The sequence below is a fragment of the Enhydra lutris genome, unplaced genomic scaffold (assembly GCF_002288905.1).
Source record: "Enhydra lutris kenyoni isolate GAN:26980312 unplaced genomic scaffold, ASM228890v2 scaffoldscaffold40, whole genome shotgun sequence".
NCBI classification, from domain to species: Eukaryota; Metazoa; Chordata; class Mammalia; order Carnivora; family Mustelidae; genus Enhydra; species Enhydra lutris.
The window spans coordinates 10,981,280-11,004,100 of NW_019154124.1; the positions used below are offsets into that span (position 1 = coordinate 10,981,280).

Genomic DNA, 22,821 nt, shown 5'->3' on the forward strand with positions numbered 1-22,821 from the left:
ATAAAAAAAATCTGATACCTGCAGTTGTGTTCTTTTCCCTCAGGATTGTTAGGGTATTTTGGGTCTTTTGTGGGCCATAAAAATTTTAGATTTTTTTTTTTTTAATTTCTGTGAAGAATGCTGTTGGTATTTTGATGGGGAGTACACTGAATCCACAGATGGCAGTGGGTAGTATGGACATTTTAACATTATTCTCTAAATCCATAAACACAGGATATCTTATGTTTGTCTTCTTCTTTTCACCAGTCTTAAAGTTTTCGTTGTGCAGTTCTCTTACTTTCTTGAAGTTATTCCTAAATACTTTGTTTTTGATACTATGGTGAACTAGGATAGTTTTCTTTTCAGATCTCTTATTATTAATGTATACAAATGCACCTGACTTCTGATTTTATATCCTGCAAGTTTACTGAAATCTCCTCAGACCTCCACACTGATTGATCTCTGCCTCTTCTCCTCTCTGATGTCTTTGGGTGAAGTCTTCGGGGTTTTCTGTATACAGAACCATATCATTTGTAAGTACTGGCAGTTTTATTTCTTCCTTCCCTATTTGGATCCCTGTTATTTGTGTTGCATAAAATTCTAGCTAGGACTTCCTATACTAAATTGGATATAAGCAGTGAGCGTGGGCCTTCTTGTCTTATCTCTGAGACATTTTCCTCCAGTGAGTATGTTAGCTGTGGGTTTGTCATATGGCCTTTATTATGTTGAAGGATGTTCCTCTATACCCCCAATCTGACCAAGGTTCTTACCCTGAAATGTCGTACTTTGTCAAATGCTCTTTTCTTAGCTATCTATTCATGTCATTTGTATCTTTTATGTTATTACTGTGATACATTACCCTCAGCTCTGTGACTTTTTTGTACTTTTTAATATTTTCTTTCTCTGACTTTGGTAAACATCTTTATGACCATTATTTTGAACTCCTTAATGTCTGTTAGTGGAGTTTTTTGTTGTTGTTGTTGTTTAGAACATATTTTTTCTGTTCTGTGTTGGTTACTATGCATTAGATAAAACAGCCACCTTTCCCAGTAGTTGAGGTGGGCTGATATCTGGTGGGGGGGGGCGGCGATATCATACAGCACCTAGATGTAGGCTGATTAGAGCCTGGAACCTGAGGCAGCAATTTTTAAGGTATGCAGTTAGACCTTTCCCTTTTAAGGTATGACTGATAGAAGAGCATTTTTGTCTGCTCTCTCTCTGCTGAGCCCTGGGGTAATACAGCGATAAGAACTATTTATTCGCCACTGTTAGGTGGTACCTGAGAACAGCAGCCATACAGGCCACCACAGCCAAGTGGTAAAGAGTGGGGGCTGTTCTTTGGGCAGTAGCCTCAAAAGCCCAATGCCTGCTGTGTTCACAAGCTCCTTTCAGGCAGAGACCAGAGACCTGGAGTGTGTCATAGGGCAAAATGGAGCCATGTGCTAAATGAGAAGCCTTATCCCTCAGGCAATCGAGGATATCTGCATACTTCAGCCACTATCAGGGAGAGTGTGGGATTAGGGCATTTTTGTCTAGTCCATCTTCTCTGAGCCCTGGGAGGAAAGCCACAGTCAGTCCGTCTGAACCTGATGAGAACTGTTTCTTTGTTTGGTCCTATGGGTCTCATGGACATAAGCCCTATAAGACTTTCAGAGGTAGTTGTTGGGGAGACCCCACATCTAGAGTGCTAGATGTTCAAACCAAACCCTTCATTCCTCAGGGTAAAGCTCAGAGTTACAAGTTCCCTCCCGATTTTATGTTGCTAGGTCAGAGATGGGGACTATGGAGACAGTGCGTCTTCTCAGCCTTTCCTACCTGTTTTGATGTGGCTGTTTTCTCTTTTACCCAATGGGTATGGGTCATTCAGATTCTTGATTTCTTTCAGAGGGAACTGCTTTGTTTATAGTTACAGGTTTAGTGTTTCTGTGGGATAAAGTGAGTTCGGGACTTGTGTCACCAGCTTGGACCAGAATCACAATACCTCACACTTTTATATCTTTGGACCTGAATTCTCTCCTCTGACTAGCACACTGATCTCTGCCACCTCTCCTCTGAGGTCTCCGAAAGGTCTCAAACTTGCACAAAAAGATAGTACTTTTCTGAATGACACTTCTAGGAGAAATAGATCAGGGCAAACAACAAGTCATCTGTGATTGCTACTTTATAAAAAACTTTTTTCAAATGTAATTCACCAGCATGCATTGTTGACATTCCCAAACTTATCACTCCTCAGTCACCATCACTCCTTCAAAAGCTGCCTCCTTTGTCTCTGCTTCTACTCTTGCTCTTTTACAATCTTTTTACCAAAAAGTGGTCCCCTCAGAACCATACATCAAGTTTTTTGTTATTGTTTATCTCTCAGCACAAAATCCAAATTTCTTAGCAAGGCCTAGGGAACCTGGCTGCCTATCTTCTTCTACTCCTCTCCCCTCACTAACAACGTCCTCTGCTCCAATATCACTGTCTTTGCAATGGGGCAAGGTGTGTACTATCTCTGGGAATTCGTACTTGCTCCTCTTTTTCAAATACTTTTCCCTCTAGATAGGGTAACAAGATCAAAGAAACAATGCTCAGTTACATTTGAATTCCAGATTAAAAACCCATTTTTTAGCATCAACTATCTCAAATACCTCACGCCCAGCAGAATGGTCTAATTCAGACGTGTATAGTAAGTACTAATTTGATGGGATGGAAAATTAGCACACAAACAAGACCCATCAATGTATTAACAATGTATTTTGTCAAAGAAATTCCAATTAATGTAAAGAAAAAAGACTATCTCTGGCTCTGATTCCATTGCTTTTAATTTTATATTTCTAGTTTTTGTTTTTGTTTTTAATTTATTTGCTCAGTTGCATTTCTTGTGTGAGATAAGGTTTCAGTCTGGGAGGGGGATAGTTTAGATAAGTTAATTGGAGTTCCTCAAGTCTACAAGTTGATTCACACTAAAAAGTCTGTCTCTGCAGTTTCCTGTCATGTTTTCTGCATGGGCAGCCATATACAACAAGACTTGAAATTAAGTCGCAAATGCACTGATGTGGGAGAAACCGTAGCATTTTTTCTGTCTTAAGGATAGACCAAAATTTCCTGAACACTGATTTTCTTGCTCATAAAGATTGGTACTTTGTTTCAGTTTAACACATTAAAGTAAAGAAAGATTATGCAGTGCTAATATTATATATAATTTTGAAATATGATAGTAATTTTCATCTAGAAACGTCTCTCAAAAGATTCTTAATAAATATGTCAACTAAGAATTCCTTTTGCCTTTATTCATATGATTTTGCCCCAAGGTTTTCTTTTTAAGACCATGTATACTAGTGCCTAAATCTTGTTAAACAAGTATTGCTAAACTCTTAAATCTGCCTGTCTTTCCCAAGCCAGAATAACTAATTATAACTAATTAGTAACTAATTATACATAGTAAGAGCTCAATAATTAGTAATTCATTTATTTACTGAATTACAGTCATTACCTTCAAAAGGCAAATCACTGGTGGAGACATCTCCCCTCTCCTCCCTCCCCCAGATCAATCCATGAAGTAGGTAGCATATTTGTTCAACTATTTAAATGTGCGTATACCTACATACACACATCTGCTTGTTCATGGACCCAAAGATGTGCTTTCATAAATCAGGTTTGCATAAAATAATGAACTTTCTCACTGGCTTTACTTGTTTCCTAAACTTTAGCTTTCTTTTTCTTTTGTTGTTCTTTACCACTTAAATCTTCAAAATGATCTTGTCAGTAGGTCTCATTTGAACACTTGTGTTTTAATGAAGTCCTCATTATTGCTTATCTATAATTGATACTCTTCTTGGACTTCACAGGATACAAGGGTCTTGACTTTAGACAATCCTTGGAGAGATCATCCTTAAGAAGATGTCGGAAATCTGGGAGCATAATCTCACCCACCACAAATTCCTAGTTAGTGCTAGACTAGTGCTGAAGCTTACTTAGACTTTCACCTTTATTGGTCTTCAGTGTCAGGAACAACTGTCAATTAATCTTAGTATTTTGGGATAATGTTTACATTATTTTTTTCAACTTCGTTGTTTCAGAGAAAATGATACTTCTTTTGATGTTATCATAGCAACACTCAAATTGCATAAACTAGATTTGGTGTTCCATACTGATAACTATGTTTTTAAAGACTCAACCCAAGTCTTATTATTGTAAAGTATATGCCATATACATCACCTTCTCAAGACTGCTCATTATATATTCCTCAAGGACATAGTAACAGGGAATCCCATGTGTGTGCTTTCCATCTTACAAAAATTATTTCATTAAATGTACTGATCCCATCCAGCTGAATCCACAGTGATATTTATTTTCTTGGTAAGTTTATAGTTATGGTGAGAAAGAATAATACCATAGAAAAATTCATAATCACATTTTTAAGGGGATAATGCTTACCTATAAATTTTTAACATAAAGGTAAAAGGGAACTGACCTATATTTTTATGTTAATTAGCTGCCTATATATCTTACCTAAAAATTCTAGATGGATAGAAGTAGAGTGAATATTTACATTATTCCTCACCTTTTCCCCTTAGCTCTATGTTTCTGCTCATTTCTACCATGATCACAAATAAGGAGAAGTATAAAAAATAGAACATGGAAAGTGGGATTTTTACTATAATTTTCATATGTAAATGGTATAATCACTTGGGCAGGGATCAGTAAAACCTTGCTTCAAATAGCTACCTTGTTATCAATTTTAAAAATACATCCATGGAGAAGGGATCAATTAATTTTGGTCTTTCAATTATCCAAATCAGCTAGCTTTCTTTCACTTGGAATCTTTTGCTTTGAAAACCGTTATTAACCTAGAAAAAAAAATGTAGTCGTTTTCTGAGACTCCCACTGCTACTCCACTTTCCTGCCCCTCTGATGAGCTCACTCCATTCACAGTAATGGCCATATCTCCATCTAGTGGTTCCCTAATCACTGAATACCTGGATGGCAGTGAAGAAAGGACAGGAGAGAAGTTGCTCCAGTAACACCAGTCAGGATGATTTCAGAGTGTCAGAAAAGAAACTGTAGAACTGTACATGAATCCCTGAGCACAAGCCCCAAAACATCTACTCAGTCATATTGACAGAATTAAGAAATTGGGCAAAGGTTAATGAAGGATCATTTTAGCCTAGATACTAAGTAAGATGATCTTACACATTGGAAGCACTTGTACTAAAATATTTCAGTAGGAATATCTATTTTAGTAGTAAAAATATAAAAAGTTGATTAAGTCATATTTGTTTTTTAAAAAGGAAAAAACTGAATTACTGACTTGGATAAAAGTTAAATGGTTCATCATTAATGTTATTTTCCAACACTATGTTCGCATCTTTTGAAAATAGAGGTGACCAGCTCTACTGACTGCCCTTCAGCTACTTCTCCTCATGAAGCATATATAATTTCCCCCATGCTGACTTAATCTGTATAAAAACCTTAAAAGAAATACTGATTTTTAAGTAAACACAGGAAAAGGATATGCTTGATTTCGGATTAGAAACTTAAGCAATACTTGCATTCAGCTACTGACAAAACAATATAGGTAAAGGGATTTTAACAACCTGGTTTCAGGACACTTATCATAGTGGATTTAGGGATGTGGATTATTTAATAAAATTTCAAGCCAAACACACACAAAAAGAAAAAATTAGAGAAAGTGACTGACCATCCACACCACATGAAAACTTGCAGTAAAATGAAGATAGGAGCTGACATCATGGTACAGGCACGACTCGTTGTGCACATAAGTTGATCCTATTTAATAACGGGCAAAGTAGCAAGTACAGGAAAAGGAAAGAAAACACAGAGAAGAAGACATACAAGATGAGATTTCATGCAGTTTGCTGGCAGTTGGCAGTTGGCAGTTCATGTGAGCCTCCATCCAGAGCAGATGCACAGTGACCATTGCAAAATAAGCATTACCAAAGTATTTCACCGCTAAAGCAGCACGAGCCATGACTAGCACGGTGAGCTACTGAGCAAGACTTGTACTTTCACACACACCCTGATGTAGAATTCACAAGACTGGAACTACTGCAATTTTTTTTGTCTTAGTTCAGTCTTTCCAGGGCCTTGGAGCAGATCGTCTCCTAGGCTGAAGATATTTTGGGCAACTGGGCTTTTTAGGTAATCTTTCAAGTTCAGCTGATTGAATTTAATCTCAGTCTGTGCTGACAAATAGTTGACGAATGAAGTTTGCCTAATGAGCAGCACTCCCCTGGGCCCACAGTCAACATTCTTTGGGGACTGATTTGACATGGGCAAAGCTCCTGAAAATCTAGCAGATGGAACAACAGAAGTCCTCAGATCTGGATTGTTCTTTAACCAGATAAAATGGAAAACAACAGTTAGGGGCAACTCAGAATCACTTTATCCATCACAGAGAAGTGATCAATAGTCCAGGCAGAGATAACTGGGATTTACTGTGACACATCTTTGCCTTACTCCTCGTCATCGATCTATGTCATCTAATTGCATATTATGTATCTGTGGAAATACCTTATTTTGGGGCGGAGGACAAAGGTGGCTATGTGTGCATTTGAGGAAATAAGTACGGAGTTGATAAGTCTGTTCTAAAAAAATTATAGCTTCCATAAATGCACATTAATCAAGAGGTGATCTGACATTTGTTTAGAATAAACAATGCCTAAGACAATGCTCTCTTTTTGTATGATCCTTGGAGTCTACAAGCCACTTTGTGCAAAGGCCCACCATGAAGAGTAAGAACGCAGTTTCTTAATGGTTAAAATGATTTTAAAACCAGACAGCTGATTGCATGCAGAGTATGTCACAACAGTATTTGTCAGAGGACGACTGCTGACCTACAGGAAAGCAGTGGTCATCCTGACATCAGATACGAGAAAGATGTTTTATATAATTTTACCAACTTAACCCTTGGTACTTGACCTGGTCTAATATCATGCAAGGTAAAAATACAAATCTCTGATAGAGTCAGAAACCATGTTAAAAAAAAAAAGATAATATGATAATAGCTGTTCCAAAGGTTTTTATATACACTAAACTAATACAAAATACCTTTTATATCTTCAAGAATAAATGATGGGAGACAACTCATATCATAAATAACACTGTCAATTACTATTGATGAGAAGGTGTTTAAAATGGTCAGACTTGTGACCGTGGATTATTAGTAAATTCACCAGAAATGTGTTTGAAAGTACAATTTCTGTGTGAAGGACAGATAGAAGCAACTGTGAAGCTTAGGCTAACTGTGAAAAATACTGAAATGAAAAATCTAACAACCAGCAAATACATCATGCTAATGAGAAACACCAGGATTATGTTTGAGTTAAAATTGTAATCTGTCTCCTTAAATTCTTGAAGACAATGACCACTTGAGTTCTCATATTCTAATACAAAAAACGTTTGGTCTTACCAAGACATTGTTATCAAAGCAGACATCAGGCCCTTTCCGATATCTGGGTTGCTTAACCATATCGCAAGGATCTGGACCATCAGCTGAAGACACTTGTTAAGGAATATGAAGTTTCTTTCTCTTTTCACACAAACAACAAAAGAATGGACACCTACGCCATTAGTCTAGTCCAACACAACAAGTTCCAGTGCTTAGGGATTTAAGGAAGTAAACTTCTAGAAATTTTCTTTTGTCAAACTAGTGGCTTTGCAAAGGGATCATTTTTATTTTTACTCTGTAGAGCATGCCCTTGGGCAAGTACTGAATAGATATTTGTAAAATATAAGTGGATGAAAGGAAGAAATGATGCTGAGTAGAAGAGTTATACGTATAAAACAGTGCAAGAAAGGACATGGCTGCCTCTGATGGAGCAAGACAGAAATACAAACTAATTGCTAATAGTAAACCACAATGTCAAACTCCCTCCGCCCCCCTCCAGAAAAAACAGGGGTAAATGCAAAGAGTGTAGGTGCTCTGTAGAAATCTCTGCCGTCCACAATGATTTACTAGTCATTGCATTGTCCTTTAGCATATTTATAACCAGGAAAGTTTTGTTGTTACTACCACTGCAGCTGGAGCCCAGGACAGGCCTCCCATTTTTTTTTTTTAAGGCTGAATAATATTCCACCGTAGGCATACATCACACTCAAACCCATTTATAACCATCAAGTGTTGACAGCTTTCTACCACACCAGCCCTGGCTAGCAAGAGCAAAAACCCAGCACGTCTCTAACCACCACTGAACCCCAAACCAGTTGCCCCTTCAATGGCCCCTCAAGCCATTTCCAGATTTCCTTGGAAACCTGCACTATTGCCTACACAAAGCCTCATTCTAGGAGCAGACAACCTTTCACATTCTAATGGTACCTGGGTAGCATCATCCGTCTGCACAGTCAAACCAGATTTCGTGTGAGGAGTCCATTCTGCTCCTGTGGGGTAATCACAGCCATCAGAATGTCTTTCTCTTGGAGTGTAAACAATGTGACAAGGTTACGAATGCACTACTGAAAGATGGCAATTCTTTCAACATCTCTGACCCCAAAAAGGATACAAGTCTGCTCTGCCTGTATGAGTAGTCGTGTGTCGCAGGGACAAGTCCCTTTGCTCTCAACCATAATGAATATTAAGTTGGTGTTCATGAGTTTTTCTACATGGAAGATTCTGGAAAATAAATATTTTTAAAAATTACAGAAAATGAACATTTTCTTTTGCAGAGAAAAAACTCAAAATCTTTCGAAAAATCTTACACATTAAAATGAAAGCCAACATCTGATATCTTGAGGCACAAATCATCACCAATATAAATAGTGAAACAAAATGAAAATGATTTTTAAGCAGAGAAACATGACCATGTTTTTATTCATTAGCATGCACATCTTACCTCTCCGGAATACTAGAAAATTGCAATAGATTTTTAAGTGTCAGTCCTCAATGAAAAATAAGCACTCCTGAGTTGCTGTAACTCACAGAATCAATGTTTTATTTGACATGGCTAAGCAATTGTATTTATTACTGAATTAATCTACAGGTAAAAAATAATTAGAAGCCCAAAATGTCTAAATATCCTGCCCAAGCTAAGGGCAGAGTTAGGTCAGTGCTGTTCAACAAACACGGAGACAGAAATGTCTTCTGCTTTGTCCAGTATGGTATACAAGCGCCACCTGAGGCTCGGGAGCCCCTGAAATTTGATTAGTGGGACTGAGACACCAAGTTTAATATTAGTTGTAATTGATAATTGAAGTAGCCTCTCGGGCTTATAACTACTAAACTGGACAATACAGATACAGATGGAATAAGGGCTTTCAATTCCATGTAGGGTTTTTTTTGTTGTTGTTCTGTTTTTTTTTTCCCCATGTCTTAAGCTGCTTCTGTTGCCTTTAATGACAGTAACATTTTCATCTTGGTTGCAAAAGAGTCATTTCTTTATGATTATACATTTTCCCAAAAAAGTGGAATTTTCTTTTTCTCCACTGAATGTGGGATACAAGGACAAAGTGACTCAAAGCCACCATGATTGAACTTAGTATATTGATTACAAATCTGTACATTATATTTAACTTAGCAACCTGTGCTTTAAGAATTGATTATTACCAGGCACCTGTTAGTCAAAGGCCAAAGGATTCTGAAATTTTGAGATAACCATACAGCTACAATTCTGTTTGCGGAACTTGACAGTTTGATATGCTAAATTCTATACAAGATGGTATGATCTTTTTTTTTTGAGTTGAGGCCTGACTCTTCTCTTCCTATCCTCAACATCCTCCTAGAACACAGAGATCTGCTAAAACTCAAAAAGTCATACTGACCAGGTCTGTTAAAAATTCATGCTAGTTGCAGTTAACCGCTGCTGGAAAACGTCTGTTACCAATGTCCGGATCCCCTAGCAACTCTCCCAGCCCTTTCACATGCTCAGATGACCTCACCTCCTCCTATTTCCTCTTCTCTAGGTTAACATTGCTTCTAGAATTACCTGCCCTCAAGTGTCCCCAATCTGTGCCTCTCTGCTCTGTTCTCAGGGATCCTGTGACACGGGGGATCGCTCCTCTCAAAACTTTGCAAAATCCCACCTTGCCTTTTTCTTTCATCCCTCACAACCAAATGAAATTCTCAATCTCTTCCAAAAATTACTCAGGATGTGTTATGCCTACTGGTGACTAACATTAACCTTGATTTTTAGGAACTGGTATTTTTCTCCTAGTTTTTCATCCTAATTCAAAGATGCATTCAATTGTCAATTAGAAATAAAACACCTCCCTCCCCAGAACACCCTTCTGTAAAACTACTTAGTAAATAAATGTAAATAGCGATCGATCATATATTTGGCTTAGAATCACTCAGAATTACTATAATTCTATTATTATTACAGTCAGTGCCTTTAATTCTATGACTTCAGAAAAATTCTTAGAAGGGTCCTTTTAGACAAAAATATAGTAAAATACAACCAAAATTTTCTAGGTTCTGCCTCAAAGTTAGTGCAATTTTCTTGATCCTATTGTGATAGTTGACAGGATTACAACCTAGCCACTCAGGATGAATTCTAGAGAAGGTAAATTTTAAAAATCTACAGCCAAACTAAAGATCTGTTTTCAACTACAAATGGTCCTGTGTCTCTCCGATGTGAACAATAATCCCCCTCATTTTCTGTAATGATTATAAAAGTGAATCCAGTTTCTTAGTGAACTAAGACTGTTCCTGAAAGGAAGACATGTTTACCTGGAGCAGTTTCCACAGTCTAATACACCACTGAATGATTTGCTATCATTATCGAAGAAATACTGGGTTTGTTCAGTAATGCAACTCTGCTTTGACAGAGAAGCTGTGAAGTCCTCTTCTTCCATCTCCACTGTGGGAAAAAAAACACAGATCACCACGAGGAGACACTATGGTCCATGCCCAGACATTTATGCCTCAAAGAGAAAAGCTAGGGTATAAGGGTGGGCACTCTTTGTGGCTTGTTTATTGCTGGGTAAGGCAGAAGCAGCCCCCAACAGATGCCCAATAAATAACAGTAAATTCAATAAATAGGAGGTTACAAAATGGAGGCCAATAGGACATTTTAAAGAAGGTTGCCAAAGCATGAGCTAAGTTTTGGCAAAGAGATTCCAACCTACCAAATGCATGGGCTCTCTCTCTCTCATAGACACAAATGCACGTATTTTCTCACTGAGTTGGGTGAACTCAGCACATCCCAAAACAAAATTTTAATTATGACAATAGCTGAGTATTCGCATACCTGCTTCAAGAAGTCGTGGAAAGGTCAAACTCAGGAGGAACTGCTGTAGAATAGACCTAAGTTGTAAATATGAATGATTAGTGATCAAAATCTAAACTATACAATAAAACCTGAGCAATTTTTGCCTGTACACATTTCTTTTGCATCTGTTAAGAAAAAAATGGAGAATTGGCCAATAGAAAGTTGAGGAGCATTTTTATGTAAGTATTTCTTAAATTTTACAGAACAGTGTAATTTTGTGAAGTCAGAAATGTTCAGGACCAGGTGAGGGATACGCAGGGGTGAAGAGGCCTAAGGAGACACGTGATCGTGGAGGAGTGGTAGCTCTGGTGTCAATAGTTCCTGACATAGGTTTCACGTTCAGGAGTGCTTCCTTAGTTTAGTTTTAACACTCTGTGGTGGAGAAAAACAAAAGACCGAACAAAAACGACCTTGTGCCATCTGTCTGTGAACTCTTTACTTGACAATATAGAATATATTTGGAGATACAAAATGTGACATTCATGAACTAAAATATACCTATGATCTAGGGCACACAGTACAATTCAGTTTTATAATAAATGACAATTAAGCCAGTATTATAGGATAGTACAGAATTACCTAGAATTGAATTTAGTTAGAAAAAGGGGGGTGAGAGGTAGATTCTGGCCAGGAAAAAATCATATACCATGATATTTAGAATACATGAGTCAATTAATATACAAATACCAGTGTCACAACAGAAAGCACCATTTTCCAGGTTTTTTTCCTAGAAAAAATGGGATTGTTAACATAAAATCTTTGTTCCACTTTATGAAAGCGACCACTTAATTTCAGCTGGGGAAGCCTCACCATCAAATGAATGTTAAAGATGAATCCACACGGAATAAGGGTGGGACAATATGGTAGGGAAAGGCTACAAAAGAAGGGGGAGGGGATAGGAAGGAGGTAAGAAGGAGTTGAGGGAGAGAAAGGATCCCAGACAGAAAAGGAGATTGACTGACCAGAGCCAAATGATGACAAATTTGATCTTACAGACTTTCCACAGTGCCTCAAACAGTTTAAATGTCTTATTTTCATAGGTGGTGGAGTACAAGTGAGGTGTAGAAGGAGGGAGGGAGGGTCAATCAGTGAAAAGACAGACCTATCCATTTCAGCAATGTCTCTAAAACTCTGCCTGCCTTTGTACAAATAGGAGGTGAAAAGAGAAGTCATGATGTCTTGAATTTGATCCACAAAGAATCTAATTTGGATATTAAAGGCAATAGGTAAAAACTTTTTATAGGTTAATAGACCTAAAATGTAAAGAATGGAGTGTACAGAGAACACAGAAGAGAGCTGCAACAGATCTCTGAAGAGGTTGGAGTTTGCAGGCGCAAACCCTGTTTTTGTATGAAAAACTAAACAACTGTAACTGCTTTAAATTGACCGTGGAGGAGAAACTATTTGTAAATATGATCAGTGTGTGACTTAGAAATGAAAAAAAGGAGTTCCCGTAATAACGACACACATGCCTCAAAATGGGCATTGCCATCAAATCTGTTACTATTTTACACCCGCTTTCTCAGTACCAGTGAAAATAGGGACTTACCAGGCAGCAGCAGTGGCCCACCAGCCAATGTGTAGTATGTCTGCTATCGACGGCTGGAAAATAGAATGAAACGGTTGTTACACGAATGGACGCTGAGCGTTTGCTGGAGAGGAACCGGGGTGGGGACGTTACTGACCACGTATGCCGAGCGGTGCCCTGCCCCTTGCTTGGGCGCAGCGCCGGGTTCACACACTGACTGATAATCGTAAGACTTGTTAAAAGCGTAAACCGATATATTAACCAGGTGTCTCATCAAACTTGGGTCGATCTCCCCAAAAAATCTTCCAATCTAGTACAGAAAGGAAAATGAGAAAGTTTCAAATTGACGCCACATGGGTACACCCCAACTGTTGCCACGACGATCAGTGAGACGAACTGTGAACTGAAACTACTCTGGGGCTGACCAACCAGAGCCGGGGAGCTGAAAGGGACATTCCGAAAGAAGTGAAGAGGAGGAGCTCTCACTGCTCGGGGGCTCTGTGTGATGTTTGTGGAAAGAATGGACACAGTTGACTAAGCGTTAAGGTCACAGTCCGATTCCTTGTGGGGAAGAGGAAAGTAGCATAACTGAGAGAAAGGGGTGGGACTGGAAAAAGACGAGGAACCTCAAGGGGCAAACTTGAGGCTCATCAACTCCAGCCCATAAACATGGCCAGTTAAGAAAATGCTGGGGTGCCTGCGTGGCTCAGCTGGTTAAGCCTCTGCCTTAACAATAGGTCGTGATCTCAGGGTCCTGGGATCAAGCCCTGGGTCAGGCTCTTGCTCAGCAGAGAGCCTGCTTCTCCTTCCCTCTCTGCCCTTCCTCCTCCTCGTCCTTGTGCTATCATGGTGTCGCTCAAGTAAGTAAATACAATCTTTAAAATAAACAAGAAAATGCTCGTTGTTGAGAGATCTTTTCTTTTTAAAGAGAAGCTGGAAAGGTAGATTCAGAGACAAAGTAAGTTGGCAACTAATTCTAATTTGCTTAAAATTCTGTGGGAGTCAATTAGCTTATATGCTGCCAACATGCAAATTTGGGAACAGAAACTTCATCAGTTTAAAGCAGCCATATATTAAATTAGATATTAATATTTAATGTGAACAAGGACAAAAAGTTCCTCTCATGTTAAAATTCTCAACTATATGTTGTAATGTTAACTGTTAGTACTAGAAAGGAAATTCTACTAATATTAGGAAACTGTATTTAGAATGTATTTATTAATGGTTTATATTTAGCATTTTAAAATTTATTTTATGGCAGTATTATAATAACTCATTAACTCCTGTAATGGTTTGAAGGACTTTTGTAATGTTGATCAGGGAAATACACTTTGGAAAGTACACTTTGTCCCAGTCAGGTACCTACCTGGTTCGTATAATCATCATGATTTGCCATCAAAAGAAATCCACCATCGTCTAGAATCACACAATCCATTACCTAATGAAATTTTTAAAACAACAACCCACATTTTGAGAATACATATCATTACTCCATTGGAGGTAGATATGACTATAAAAACAAAAATAGGAGAAAGCTTCAACTTAAACATATATAACCAAGATATTTTGATGAAATAAATTAAGGACATGCACAGATTCATATCAAACTCTCAGAGCTTCATATTCCCAACACCCACCCAGGTAAAATTGTCAACTCAATATGAATAAATCCTAAGAACAAATCAGAAATAAGCTTTAGCCGTTCCAAATAGCACTCCTGTTGCCATTTGGTCATCTAAATGATCCAGGAAATTGGATAAACCAAAATATTTAAGAATGTATAAACATACGCTTAATACTTTGAAAAGACATATCTTTAAAAATGCATTGTAGTCACCATGCTTCAGACTTAAAAAAAAAAAAAAAGGCAGCATGAAGATACTTAGATGTAAAAACAGAAAGCAAAACAAAAAAATGCTCATCACAGAAATCAGTTCCCACCCAGTTTATATCATGTTTAAATGCATGAATCAGTTTAATAATTTCTATTTTATGAAATAACAAAAACATTGCTTTCAGAGTTGAGGACATATGCACTCCATTTTCCTAATGTGGAAGCAGCTTCCTAAAAACCTTGGCTCTGAAAATAGTCTTCGTAGTCTATATTTATAAAGTCTATGTAAAATGGAGAAACTATATAAAATGACTGGTTGATAATTTTGCATGACTAGAAATGATAAGATCATATAAACCACTAGAACTATACATACATATAAGAAGACTAGAAGAAAATAGTGGAATTCATCCCTTTTATTCTTGGAATAATTAATATAGTCATTCTTAGAGAATGTTTAACTTTTGAGAAAAGCTGATGAAGAAACAGAAGTAACAGAAGACAATGTAAAATCCAATCCATGTAAGTGGAATTTGATTAAAAAAACATAATTCCAAAATTTGGCTCAAAAAGTTTTCTCATCACTGTAACTATAGTGTAACCAAATACAGGTAAATTATGAAAGAAAGGGGAAGATTGCCCTAAGAACCAGTAAAGGACAGCTGGGTTAGAAACTACCCATTCAGGGGTACCTGGGTGGCTCAGCACCTCATCTCAGGGTCGTGAGATTGAACACAACTGAGATTGTAGAGGAGAGAGTCCATACAGAAACAGGCTTTTTAAAAAAACTTAACATGTGATTATTTTTAAAAATGAGGTTAGGAACACTGCATCAAAAACTAATGATGTATTTTATGGTGATCAACATAACACAATAAAAATTTTAAAAAATAACTTTAGGAATTACAAGCATGTAACAAGGATGTAAGATTAGTTCAAGATTGCATAATGTAATATTTTAATGTTTATTTAAAAATTCCTGCAATTTTAGCATTAAAGTCTAGCAATGGTAACACAAAAAATTACAGTTAAAAATTTTAAGTTTTCTTACATCACTGTTCCTTTTGCAGTCACAAACTGGACCAGCACACTGAAAGACAAAAATATAATTATTGCCACACATTTTTACTTAAAAAAAGATTAAATAATATACTATTACCAGGTGAAAAATCTTAGAATAATTTATCAAGTCTAAAAGTAAGAATAAATGACAGCCTAGCCCATCATAAAAAAGTAATTTTATAGATATAAAACTATCAAATAGCTATCGAGCATTTCAAACTATAACATTGAAATATTTTTCTTATTAACTAATTTAAACAAACAAACAAAAATCTTTCCAAAAATAGTAATTTATAGTTCTGCTTCAATTTAGGAGCATTGAAATTTATTTTGTCAATTTTTAAGATTTTACTTTTAGTTTCTTATTTGCATTTGACATGAAATATAGCATAAACATTAAAAAAAAAAAATCTTACCGGATCCCTGATTGATGTTTTGGTGAAATTCTCTATCCAAGAATTTACGTCAATTTTAATTCCAACAACTGAAAAATGATGTGAAAAAAAATTGACACATATATTTAAAAAAATATGGCTGTGATTCTTAGTATCTATTTTTCCCCTCACATTTGAGTATTCCTGAGCAGGCAAATTTAAGTTTCTTGAGATTAAATTAATTGCAGCTATACCCTGAAAAGTAGATTCAATTTAAAAAGTTGCAGCTTTAGGAGCCATATAATATTTGCTGTATGATAATTTAGCATTCAATTTGGGTTGAATCTAGTGCTTATTACAAAGATCTATTTCTTGGAATTTTCATCAAGAAGTAATGTTAATAGCTCCTAAACTATTAAATAATTTTATGTATATATACAACATAGTTTATTCATTGGCTACAACCTGGCCAATTAACTAATACACAGAGTAAGCTTTAAAAAAAAAAAAAAAAAAAAAAAAAAAGAAGTGGGTAGCGTCAGGAATAGCCTTTCCATAGGAGATCATTCAAGGAGATTGTGTTAAGAGGCTTCCCTAGCCCTATCACCAGGTGCTGAATATATGTATGTCCAGGATAGATAGGAAGTGCGAGGGTGAGAGGACAAGCGACTGGGAGAATGAGTGAGTAAATGAGCCCCCAAAGGGGTAAGGTAGTGATGGAGTTGGTGGTCGAACCAGTGAGGGGTAAAACTGCCCTCAGGAGCAGGAAGGCTATCGACCATCCCAATCTGGCCTAAAGTATGCTTTCTTAAATATTCAGATACTGAATCATACAATGAAAAAAGAATTTTCTCTTTTATTGCATCCACTATTCCAGTCTACTTCCAGTTCCCACTGATGCTCAGTTTTATGAGGTTTCTGTTTTCTTGATTTATCAAGAAAAGTCATTTTTCTATTTTACTGTAATTTTATTTAAAAAAAAAATTCTTCTCTAATCCATTTTATCAGGCACATAGTACAGATATGCCAGAACTTATTCATCTTTTCCCCCAAAGATGAAAACTTATTCTTCCTGTTTAATTTATTACAGACGCTCACATCCTTGGCTGAATACCCTTTTGTGTCCTTGAAAGTACCTCGTAGGACAGACTTATGGAGTGGAGGTGCTGGATCAGTCTGGCATTTAGAACTTTGATTTGACTCCATGAGTTTGTGTCAGCATTGCATAAACACATGCGCTGAAAATCCCTCCCCTCTGTACAGTATCAACTTTGTTCTTCCCCAGTCTCAGAGGTAACTAATTGTATTTTACGTTTTTACAAATTTGGATGTCTGTCTTTGTCTTTAAGTTGCTTCAGTCTTTCTGATGATCTTCCTGGTTAAGTACTGCAAACTTTTAATACAAATACTAGGTCACATTTCATTTTGGTCACGTGTCTGTATACACTACACACTCTTACCTGCAGGTTTAAGAAGCTTTCCTTGGATATATATTTCGACAGCTTTGCTTACCATAATGCCTGATTCATAAGCACCAGGTCCGCTTTCTAAAAAAGAAAAACAACACTAAAAAAGGAAAACAGTCCTGTCAAGATACATCAAATAGTGAATTTCTCTTAATAGGTGAATAGTGTTTTGCTTAAGTATTCTAGAATAGAGAGGTAACAAGGAGGTGTGTAGTCAGTCCTCTCTTCCCTCTTCTTTCTCTACATACCACTCCCTCAGGGGAGTGTCCGTGAGTTATCTTGAATGAACTGACTTGGGGATGGGAATTATACTTCCACAACGTAATAGGTGCTTGCCAAATCTCTGCTTCGTGACATTTGCCAAAATCTTGGGGAGGCCACTGAAGTGTAGTGGAAAGATTGTTCTTAGAACCCAAAATGGCCTTTGCATTTTAGAAGACCAAAGTTCCTCGACAAAACTCCAAAACCTTTGAACTTCTGTTTCCCCATTTGTGAACATGAGGATGAATAACACCTCCCCTCAGAGAGGCTCGGGGATTAAATTAGGAAGGTTTTGGGGCAGAACCCAGGAAAATATTTTAAAATGTGGGCTACTGATAAGTTTCATAAAAAATATATTGAACTAAAACTGATTCATTATATTTTTGAAAGTCATTAAACACTCATCAACTATTGGTAGTTTGTGAAACAAAGGATTATCTCATGGATTGCTATATACTATGCATGCCTGGAGGCATGCCATCTCTTAATTACTGGCCATTTCTTGTGTAGGCATTTTACCTCCTCAACTAAGTGGATGCTTTTGTCTTTCCAATGTCATGCACAGAGTATATACTGAATAAGGACTGTTCTGAGCAATTAACTTAAAATATATGGGGGGGGCAAGCAGGTGGGAACAATAATTTGTTTTAATAAGAAAGGAACCTGAGAATGCTGAATTCCAAGTCGTACTTACTGTTAAAGTAGGGAGCAGTGAAAACATAGTTATCATTATCGAGACTCCTTTTATAAAAGCTGTCCTCATATGTTTCTGGGTTTTCTTGCCAGTTTTCTCCAGCCCTAAGGAGAAAATGGCTCATCATTTTTATTCTTTAATCTGCCTGATAACCTACTTTGCCATGAACATCATGAAATTTTACAGATATGCCTACATCTCAGGTATGTCTAAGAAAGTCAGTGGTAATGGATGGTGTAAATGATACTCGTTAATAAGCAATACATCACCGTAGAACGATACTGAGAGTCAGAAAAAGCTCTTAGTTTTGCTCTGCAGGTTATTATGTACAAGTCAGCTAATAGGTCAATTAACAGTAATAAGCCTCCCCAGCTCACTTTACAGACTGCTCTGAAGATAAGAGATAAGATCCACAGAACAGTGAAAACAATGAAGTGCTGTGGAAGCATTGTCAATAGACGATGACCATTATGTTCATTTAGGTTAGCTTGTGTCTACAGAGACAAAAAAAAAATCTCTTTTAAATTTTGGAATAAATACCCAAAATATCCAAATTATCACTGAATAATCATATAGCATTTTAAAAGAAATATGCATTTTAAAATATTGTTCATAGGTTAAGTGACTCCATTTTAATCTAAGAATCAGTTTCTCTACACAATGGCTTCCTTACACAGCAATGTACATAGCCTAGAGTAGTCTCTTGTAATACACCGATTTCTACAGATGTTATTTGAACTTACTCTTTGGGATAAACTCTGGTAATCCCGCCATCAGTCACAACAAACCGCGCTTTCACTCCCTTGCTAAAACAAGACAGAAGAAGGAAATTTTTTATTCCACTTACTCTCCGTAAGATAATAATTTAGGTGTTGATGTAATAATAAATGAGTAATAATAACTAATAAATGAAATAAAATGAATTCCTAAAATAAAGGAAGACAAAGTAAATATATCAATATATGTAAACTATGTTTTTAGAGTGAAACTATCTGGAAAATGGAGGATTCTCAAGGAACACACCACTTAGTAAGGAAGAATACAGCTGCATTTTGAATTAGCAGAGATGACAGCAGGAGCAGGAAGCTCTTACACGTAGAGCCAAGAGTAAATGTTACGGGAAAGCCTATGAAGAATGTGATATTTGGTGTCATGAAAACATAAGGCATAAGGTAAGAAGCAACAGGAAGTAAAGTTTCAAGGACCAGCTTCTTGAGACTGGTCAGTTCATCAATGATCTTGACACCTATGCCAGAAAGCTTCAACTTTATCCTGCAACCGGAACTGCATTTTAAGAGTAAGGACAGGCAGGGGTGAGTTCTGTGGGGAGTGGAGTTGGAAGCCCTACAGGCAGAAAGAGCAGTTGCTATCATTTCTTAGAAATGCGAAATTAGGAACTTGGGTGTGAAGGAGCTATGCTGTTAGGAATATTTAGCATTTGGTGACTGACTGGAAATGGAGTAGAGACCGTAAATGAGAACCTTAATTGGATTTCTTAATTCATTGACTGGGTGTATGGTAGTGTTATTAAAAGGTCTATCGAGCGTTCACTGGGAGCCCTGTTCTATCACAAACACTGAAACACTAACACGCCTATTTAACTTGGTTTGTCACACTGTAGCATATAAGCCGAGAAAGCTAAGTAAGGGCATGTGTTTGTCCTGACACACACCCACAGCTGCAAATGTAAGTTGTCAACAAATGGAAGATGTTTTTTTCTCAGGAAATTGTTATTAATGATAGATGATAAAGTCTAAATTTATGAGACCTATTTTCCAAAAATTTCTTGGGGAAAAACTGAACTGAGATGCTATACACACACACAAACACACACATATATATTTAATAAGAACAAATACTCACATGTTTTTCTGCTTACTCCAGTAATTCTGGACAAGTTCATTTGTAAAGCCTGCATCCAGCAAAACTCTATTGATCAAATCTGTGTTACCTAACACAGAAAGAGGATAGCCTCAATTACATCCACATAGTTTCTTCATTAGGATACTAATGAAACAAATACATTCTCTATTTGTAAAAGCAACTTAAGAGTGGATAATATTTCCGTGAATTACAAAATATATCCAATATTAACTTTCTGCATTTTTTAAAATATTGTTCATCTTACCTCCTATTTGTCAGGCTATGGCCAGGATTAATAGAAGAGCCAATTCTAAATGAAAATTACTTTGTAAACTTTAAGAAACATTGAGGAAATAGCCTTCCTCTCTCCTTTTTTTTTTTAAGTTAGTATGGGGATTCCAAACAATCATAATTTAATGGACAATATTATATATAAATATAAAACTATATAATATGTATAGTTTTCTCTTTGTATGTTTTGGCCAAGGAACGGAATAACTTAACACAGAATCTGCAGGTAATGGTCAAAGACCACAGGCTTCAGGTTGTCATTTCTGGAATAACCAAAGGACATCTTAGCCCAAGTTCACAGTTAATGGAGGGACAGATGGCCACGACCAAGGGTCAATTAACAAACATTCTTGAACAAAAACTTCACCTTTTCATTTCTCTTGGATCTTCTGTTTTAAGCCCACAAAACTCTGAATACCTCCAAGTATCCTCTGAAACTTCCCATTTTTTGATAAAATTTCATTTTATTCAGGTAAGGAATAGGGGGTCTTAAGATCTTATTACTACAAGAGGTAGGGAGTAGACTGGAGAACATCTTAGTTGATACTTTTTAATGTATCTTTCACCCAATTTTAAAGGATCAGCTGAATCCATATTTTAGACCTCATCTTAGGAACTATTTTTATCATAGCAGAAAATGAATCACTTTGAAAAACAGTCCATTTGAAAAGTGAAAGATATATTTGCTGCAAATCCTTTTAGGTCAAAGAAATGAGACCATTATTCTAATTTATAATCTTAATCAGTGTTGCGAATTATTTCATAATTGCATTCATATTTTAATTACACTGTAATTTTAAAATATGTCTTGAAATATATCTGCTGCATACATCAAGAGATTATCAGTATTGAGCTCTACCGTCTTACACACATATAATCTCATTTTTATATTCCAAAATAATGGGGGATATGAAGAAGACAACAGCTTTACAGCACAAACATTTAGGTAGGAGAATAAATTAAACAGTGAGAACTGTAATTTTTCTGATGGATTAAGTACTTTGATAAAAGCAAAATTAAAATAGCCTGAACCCCTAAAAAAGAAAATATTTAGATTTCAAACACTGATACTTTTAGTTTTATACATTTTTTAATAACTTGAGCTGAAGCATGACTGAGTAAACTACAATATAAAACACTATCAGAGGAAAATACAAATTTTACAACTACGTTTTTAAAGATTTTATTATTAGGTCATGTACAACCTGGATGGAGGGGCAGAGGGAGAGGAGAAGCCTAATCCCTGCTGAGCAGGGATCCCACCACTACTCTCTACTTAGGGCTCTGGGGTTTGATCTACCCATGACCAGTTTTCAGAGTAGCTCATTCTAATTCTGGTAGCTAATGTGAGTAGTACTAGGAATTTCCTTCATTTTATGAGATAAATTTAAATTTGAGAGATGGCTTTAGTTCACTTTTTATAACTGAGGATGTGCTTTCTTTAACTCTTCCTGAGGAAAATGATTTAAAAAAAAGAAAAACACAGGGGCACCTGGGTGGCTCAGGAGGTTAAGCATCTCAATGCGCTTCAGGTCATGATTCCGGGGTCCTGAGATGGAGCCCCATCTGAAGAATGAGCCAGGAGCCTGCTTCTGCCTCTACTTCTGCCTCTTCCCCCTGCTCGTGTTCTCTCTCAAATACATACATAAAATCTTTAAAAAAAAAAAAAAAAAGCACAGGAGGAGAACAAGTGATGATGCAGGGAGGAGGAGGAAAGGACCTAAAAGTCAGTTACTGTTACTTTTTGTTTTTTTTTTTTCCCAAGTTATATTTATTAAGGAAATTTTTGCCATGCAGTTGGTTTTCCTCTCATTTACCTATCTCCACTGCATCTTTTCATGGTAGTATTTTTATAGGATATTTTTAGTAAGAAAACAGTTAAGATTTTTAAATGTTTTAAAAGCCAAGAATCCATTAATTTCTATTTAAGTTTTATAGTATGACTGATGTAAACTTCTCTGAAAGACAAATGTACTGGTTAAAGAATAATTATTAAAATTCCTATTTACTCCAACTTGTTCCAACTTCATAAAATAGAAGCATCTGTAAATTGATCAGAAAACACTAAGTGATGTATTTTAATTTATGCCTTGTTTTTATTCTCTTCATCTTAAAACTGTTTATATAAATTGGAGGATAGAGATAAATCAATAAAAACATGTTGTGTTTTCTTCTATATAGCAAGAACAATGCAATGAAAAGCCTTCAAAACATAGAACACTATATCTGAAACTAATGATGTACTTTAAGTTGGCTAATTGA

The 22,821-nt window shown here is 36.5% G+C and overlaps 1 protein-coding gene across 7 annotated transcripts in view; it reads right to left on the bottom strand.

Moving 5' to 3' along the window:
* Positions 1-22,821, bottom strand: part of LOC111155265 (calcium voltage-gated channel auxiliary subunit alpha2delta 1) — a 504,879-nt gene that overhangs the window by 12,460 nt on the left and 469,598 nt on the right. For all 7 annotated transcript variants that reach the window (XM_022515388.1, XM_022515390.1, XM_022515387.1 and 4 more), the window contains 13 exons: positions 20,269-20,356; positions 19,149-19,211; positions 18,406-18,509; positions 17,445-17,531; positions 16,027-16,094; positions 15,600-15,638; positions 14,081-14,152; positions 12,872-13,024; positions 12,736-12,788; positions 11,166-11,221; positions 10,646-10,775; positions 8,484-8,593; positions 7,394-7,476 (listed from right to left, as the gene is read on the bottom strand). In XM_022515388.1, coding sequence (XP_022371096.1) covers positions 7,394-7,476; positions 8,484-8,593; positions 10,646-10,775; positions 11,166-11,221; positions 12,736-12,788; positions 12,872-13,024; positions 14,081-14,152; positions 15,600-15,638; positions 16,027-16,094; positions 17,445-17,531; positions 18,406-18,509; positions 19,149-19,211; positions 20,269-20,356 — 1,106 coding nt within the window. The remainder of the gene's footprint in view (positions 1-7,393; positions 7,477-8,483; positions 8,594-10,645; positions 10,776-11,165; positions 11,222-12,735; positions 12,789-12,871; positions 13,025-14,080; positions 14,153-15,599; positions 15,639-16,026; positions 16,095-17,444; positions 17,532-18,405; positions 18,510-19,148; positions 19,212-20,268; positions 20,357-22,821) is intronic.